Source organism: Mercenaria mercenaria, chromosome 2 (assembly GCF_021730395.1).
Source record: "Mercenaria mercenaria strain notata chromosome 2, MADL_Memer_1, whole genome shotgun sequence".
NCBI classification, from domain to species: domain Eukaryota; kingdom Metazoa; phylum Mollusca; class Bivalvia; order Venerida; family Veneridae; genus Mercenaria; species Mercenaria mercenaria.
Genome location: NC_069362.1, coordinates 5,013,127 through 5,019,334, shown reverse-complemented (window position 1 = coordinate 5,019,334; position 6,208 = coordinate 5,013,127). Strand labels below are relative to the sequence as shown.

The window sequence follows — 6,208 nt, the reverse complement described above, 5'->3', positions numbered from 1 at the left end:
CACGTTGATTTTAATGTAAGTTTACAATAACAATTTTCTTTAAATATGAACGTAACTTTATCATGCGAATTTTTCAGTATTTTTATCTAACAATATATGTGTTTACAGCATACAGACGTAATCAGAACATTCACTTCAAAAGGATTTCATTATGTACGCCCAAGTCGCGTTTGCCGAGACTTAAAACGTTATTTTCACTCGACGTTGACGTGTTTCTAAGCGACGTTTCATTGACATTAGCATCAATAAGTGAGAGTATCCACATACAAGAATTTCAAGCGACATTTTAGCAGATTTATTCGAGACATGGAGACAATTTTGATTCCAAGAGTGTCTACACTGACAAAAGATATGGGAATGTAAATGCAGTTGATTTAGTTTATTCAGTTATTAATTATATCGATGTGTGTTTTATTTTATTTAAGTACGTAAAATGGCTGCAGATATTTGCATGCATTTAAATGCATACAGTTTACAAATAAACCTTAAAATATGTAAGAAAACTGTATAGAATGAAAAATATATCTTCATAGTAGCTTACTTTTTTTCAGATTTCCAACCTTGCAAAGTTTTTCCGCCGTCACTGGATATGTTCCAAGTGTAATCACAACATCAGATTTTGAGTACTACCCAAGCAGACATGGTATGTATTCAAATGTGTTTTATTTAGTGGATAAATAGATATAGACTGACTGAGAATAAAAGAATATTCCATTTTATCTTCAATCGCTTTTTATATTTACCCCTTTCTCGCCCGGTAAACCCAGTGACAATAGTACAATAATTGCAAGACAAGTATCGGAACAGATATATATGTGAAATTGTGACGTTTTGGGGAGGGCTGTCGCTAATGTTGTTAAAACTTGTAGCCGACCCATTTGCACTATATATATATATATGTATACATATGTATTGTTTTCATTCATGTCTGTAATAGTTGCAATAAAATATTATTAAACTAAACTAAATAGAAAGGCTGAGAGTTCAATCATGGGTTTGGCGAATATTTTCTGTGTTTGAATGCAACCTGTCTGAAGTCATCATCCTTCTTGTGGAGAATTGTGTTCTACTTACGGAGAACAATTAGGACTGATACATACCCGTTTCGTAATTTGTTACTGCTTTCCCTAGTCGTGTCTATATATGCTCTTCGTTTCCTTTCAAAGAAATCTGCATAGTTTCTTATTTCCATGTCATAACATTCTTTTTCTTTCTTCTGTGGCTTTTTGAACTCGCTCCAATGTCTCCATTTTCTCTTGAATTGGTCTCATTCCTCACTATGTCTCTATATGTCCTTTTCTCTTTTCTACCTATTTCTCTAGGCAATAGATTCACAAGCTTCCTTCGTTCTTTGAGAAACTCTGTACTCAAGAGATCCAGACCAGATTACGTCACCCTTGCCTCTGACGAATTTAAATATACACTGTAAGAATTATTCCTACGATATCTCTTTCTTAAACCGATTCATCTTCTTACTAATTAGTAATTACATTGTCATGAAATAAATTCATTTCTATAGCAACAGTAATTGATGAATAATTGCAGTTGGTATATTTCATTTTTTTTATGAAAAGGTTTTCATCTGAGGCACGCACTGAGTTGAGGGAGCGCAAGCGGACATTGGTAAAGTTAATAAAGAAACATGAAATAGCCCTGGTAGCACTGAGAGAAGCTAGAATGGTAAATTTATTTATTTGTTCCTTTACAAATTCATTTAGTACTTATTGTTGCAGTCCTGTACATATACATATATGTAAAATTACCAGGTGGCTCAATTACATATTAGAACTCCAAGCATTTTATACATAAAAATTCTCAAACTGCACCAAGTCTTGCATTAAAACGACGTCTGTTAAATATAAAATGCCATAAATCAATATCATTCAGACTTTTATATGGGTGTGACGAAAAATATCAATTCGTACTATTTTACATCAACATTTGACTGCGCAAAACTGGTGTTTAGAACCATGTTTCAAAAATATACGTCACTCAAAAACATACTTCTTACTTTTATTTTCGATGGTCTGAATTTAAATAAATGAATTAAGTATTTATGTATACTCTTTTAAGTCTTGCCATATATAGATATATGTAAGAATACTGTCTCGCTAACTTCATCTGAAATCCGAATTATTACGTTAATGACAAGCGTACAAGCTTTTTGTTAAGTAATTATAATTTCAAAAATACTTGCAGAAATGTTGGAAGTCAAAGGATAAGACTGAGAAATACAGGTTGATATTAGAGACACAGAGATCGTCATTGAAATACAACCAAGATGAACTGAAAATCAGAACCGCTGCTATTAAGGTAAAAGTCAGTTATGCTGCCTTTAAAATACCGTATTTCACTAATAGAAATCTTTACGAACTATAATTTTATCTCGAAAGTAATGATATAGCATCATGCTGAAAAAAAAAACACAGTCTTGTCGTCCCCAATCTAAAAAGAACATTTAATCAATATTCATGTGATATTTAACAATTTTCTAGTAAAAACTAAGTATAGCTCTTTTTATACATGGTATTCACTCCTTATTTAAAGAGACATCTTTTATGTGTATTTTTGTGACTTGACGTGGTGAAATAAATACAATTTGTGCAATTTTGGTATTTTTTATCTTAATTTTGTCATAAAAACACTTTGTTTTTAAAGTATGCTAAATTTTGAACATGTTTTTTTTTCCAGTGATTTTGAAGATAAACGGCGGATTAACTGTTTTAGTTTAAAGTTTTATGTTTATTTAAAGAATAGTGTAGAATGCTACAGAAAGATAGTAGCTAGTGTACAGCACAATCGCTAAAGAGGCATGGTGTAAATTCAGTAAGATTCGACCAAGCATCTCTCGCATATCTCTGTTTCATCGGCCGACACCATATCTACGATTCAAACGCTGGTCCAGTATGATTTTGATAAGTTATTTGTTTAACTGTTTCAGGATATGGAAATTATGTTTGACAAATGGATGGCCATTCACGGAAATCATCATATTGAGTTTGAAACAAAATTCCTTGATGAAATCAAATACAGAGAAAAAATACAGAAGGTAGGATCATATGTCATATTTCTTATTTAATATGAATATGTGTTGCCATGCTTGCTCTTATCAATTCATATCAAAATAACAAAGTATATATTACTTATACTGATGATTATCTGATAAAAACTGTTTCTACGGTGGCTGATTTAAGACATTTCATTATGCCCCGTTGCTTTGTGTGCACCATTTTGTCGACCTCGCGCTCGCATCACGAGTCGTAACGAAATTTTGACGACAAAATGAAATGTGCTACCTAAACCGCGTGCATGCCGACGTGACATAACGAAATGTACTTATACAGCCACCAAATATTTCGCAGCAGAAATATCGATGCCGATGATAATTCTATAGTCTGAAATGCTTTTGTTCTGCAGATTTCGAAAGACGTTGAAGTCGATATACTTGAGATGTTGACAGAAGCCATCCGAACTATGATGAGCAATAACAAACAGTATATAAGGTGAATTATCAGGATTCCTATAAATTGTTAAATGATGTCGTTTTTAAAGACGGCGCTAATAGGTTATGTGAAATTTACTTAAGGAAAAGATAATTTTTATTGTAGTCTTATACCAAGTTCACAACTACAGGTACAGGCCAGTCTTCATTATTTTGTTGGCATTCAGACATGCCACAAATAATACGTTATATGGGTATTAAATGTAGCCAAAACCACAAAATGGAACTCTTCACTTTTAGGAATAATACTTTAAAGCCCTCGTTCCTTATTCCATAATTTATAGTTAGGTTGATGTTAGCTTGACCACAATGCTCAGCAGTAATTCTTACCTCAGCTTATGTCATGCACAAACAAATCCTGTATATTTACAGTGATACAGATATAGACAAACTTTCACAGCAACTATACAGTCAGACAAGCCGTTCATACAAGTTCACTCAAGCTCAGGTATGCTCCTTGTAACTGATTTCAACTTCAAATCTTTCCAGTATTTTTCGGCGACGCCGTCTAAATTCGTTTTCGTTACCTATGCCACGTGACTTCAGTTTGCAAATCAAACTACTTGATAACGCATTATAGATAATTTATCAAAATGGAAGATTTATGCAACACTCTGCCTGATTGGACGAGAGTGGCAATTTCTTTCACTCTGTTGATTGTGCTACGCTGAGTGAAATGTAGACAAAGCGTTTATCCTAAACGACGCTGTTCACAGTTTTAAAGCTAACTTTGGCTCAGTATATTTAGCAAGAATATTGATATATCTCAAAATGATAAGTAAGTTTAATAAATATGATAAAAACCTGTTCAAATACCAACATATATCAAATTAAAGAAAGAGCTGAATACGGTCTGCGTATCACATGAATAAGGGTGTGATAAGAGTCTTTTATGTAGAGAAGTGCTTTTTAAAAGATTTTCCTTGTTACAATTGTCGTCTGTATATGAAAAGGTTTCTGCGTTTGTGACTTATTCAGATTGCATATTAAAATGAGTACTTGTTTGCTATGATATATTTGTTATAAATCATTTAACTGATTTATTATGTATGAATATTTTTCTTTAGTATGGTATGCAAATATTGAACTCAGTTGAAATCTGTTTTATTATATATATGCTATATAATGACTGAATCTCATTACACTGAAATAAAGGCACGCTGCATACAGTTTATCTATGTGATATGACTACAGTGAAACTTTGCTTATGAAACAGAAATACTGAAATAATTACAATTGTATGTTTTGCTTGACCTTCACTTTTTTATAGGTGTGACGTCATTGTCCAAAGATTCTGCATTTGTTAAAGCGGGATCAGTTGGCCTATTTTAGAAATAAATAAAAATAATAAATAAAATAATCCTTTAGTTGATTTTTTCTCATGTATTCTAATCAAACTTGATTTGTAGCATCTTTATTAGGCCCGCAGCCAACTTTGTTCAGCTGGGACATTTAACCCCTTTTAGGGGCTGCTAGAGCTAAAACTAGAAATGCCTTTATACAGCGTCTCATGAACATCTTGGTGGATCTTTGTCATACTTGGTCTGGAGTATCATTATACGGTCCTCTTCCAAATTTATTTATATAGGAACTTGGGCCCTATTAGGGACCACTATAGCTAAAAGTAGATATGCCTTTCTTCGCATTAACCACTAAAATGTAATGGATTTTTATCAAACTCGATGTGTAACAATATCGTAAGGTCTCCTGCTATTTTGTTACAAATGGGGATAGGGACCAATTTAGCTAAAATATAAACACGTTTAATGACCTTTTCTCATGAACCGCTTCATGAATCTTCATCAAACTACTGCTGTAATTATTCGTCTAAGGATAAACGAAACAAAATTGCAGCCCTATGAAACCTTTGCGAAAAATTAAAAGAGAACCATCTACAAATGTAAATTGTTAAAGTGCGGTGTTTAGTTTTGCAATTTGAAAAATGTTAGATGAAAGATGAATGTTAGATGAAAAATTCATAAACTTCTTTCCTTATTACAATTCGCCGACCATCATTTTTAAAGATATTTCTTGTTCGTATTATGTTCTTTTTTTATAATGTAATAGTTTTCACTAACATACCAAACTTGGAGGAAAAAATGTAATTCAAAATTCAATTTAAAAAAAACCCAGAAACATTTAATGTAACATTTGAAGGCATTTGCCATTAGAAAATGACTGGCTTTGCATTAAAACTGGACATAAATGTGCAAACAAAATTTCTTAGAAACAATTCTTATGTTTTATCTTTTCATAATTGTAGAACATACCATGCCAGAAAGTCTGGATTGAAAAGCCACAGTATGAAAACAGCAGTTTGAGTAGAGAAGACATCAGCAAAAAGCTTCTTCAGAGGAAGATCGATTAATGAATATTATTAAGATATTAGATTATTTATAACGAATTGGGCGCAAAAAAGAATAGACATAAATATTAAATATGTCTCTTTGCTCAGAAGTTTGTCTTGTGTTATTAATTGATTCAAGAAATGAAGTAGTAGCATATTTTGATAATACGGAATTTTAGTACGCCTATATGTAATCCTGTCTCAGCTATCTCAACCCCTGCCCCCGGCCCACGCCAGTTATGCCTCCCCAAGCTCAACCCCTGCCCCCCGGCCCACGCCAGTTATGCCTCCCCCCTAGCTCACCCCCTGCCCCCCGGCCCATGCCAGTTATGCCTCCCCTAGCTCAACCCCTGCCCCCC

At 33.2% G+C, this 6,208-nt stretch overlaps 1 protein-coding gene across 1 annotated transcript; it reads left to right on the top strand.

Moving 5' to 3' along the window:
- Positions 1–306: 306 nt before the first annotated feature.
- On the top strand, positions 307–5,959 carry LOC128548346 (uncharacterized). The gene is made up of 9 exons (XM_053522896.1): positions 307–359; positions 552–643; positions 1,323–1,425; positions 1,575–1,680; positions 2,200–2,313; positions 2,942–3,049; positions 3,418–3,503; positions 3,875–3,950; positions 5,766–5,959. Exons 1-9 carry the CDS (start codon positions 307–309, stop codon positions 5,868–5,870), a joined length of 843 nt encoding a protein of 280 aa, XP_053378871.1. The 3' UTR covers positions 5,871–5,959.
- Positions 5,960–6,208: the final 249 nt, after the last annotated feature.

What these genes read in the sequence shown, in the direction of transcription:
- LOC128548346 (XM_053522896.1), top strand. Translation starts at nt 307, where the DNA reads ATGGAGACAATTTTGATTCCAAGAGTGTCTACACTGACAAAAGATATG. An exon ending in GTACTACCCAAGCAGACATG is followed by an intron (nt 644 to 1,322) that starts GTATGTATTCAA and finishes CTATTTCTCTAG; the next exon opens with GCAATAGATTCACAAGCTTC. An exon ending in ACAAGTTCACTCAAGCTCAG is followed by an intron (nt 3,951 to 5,765) that starts GTATGCTCCTTG and finishes TCATAATTGTAG; the next exon opens with AACATACCATGCCAGAAAGT.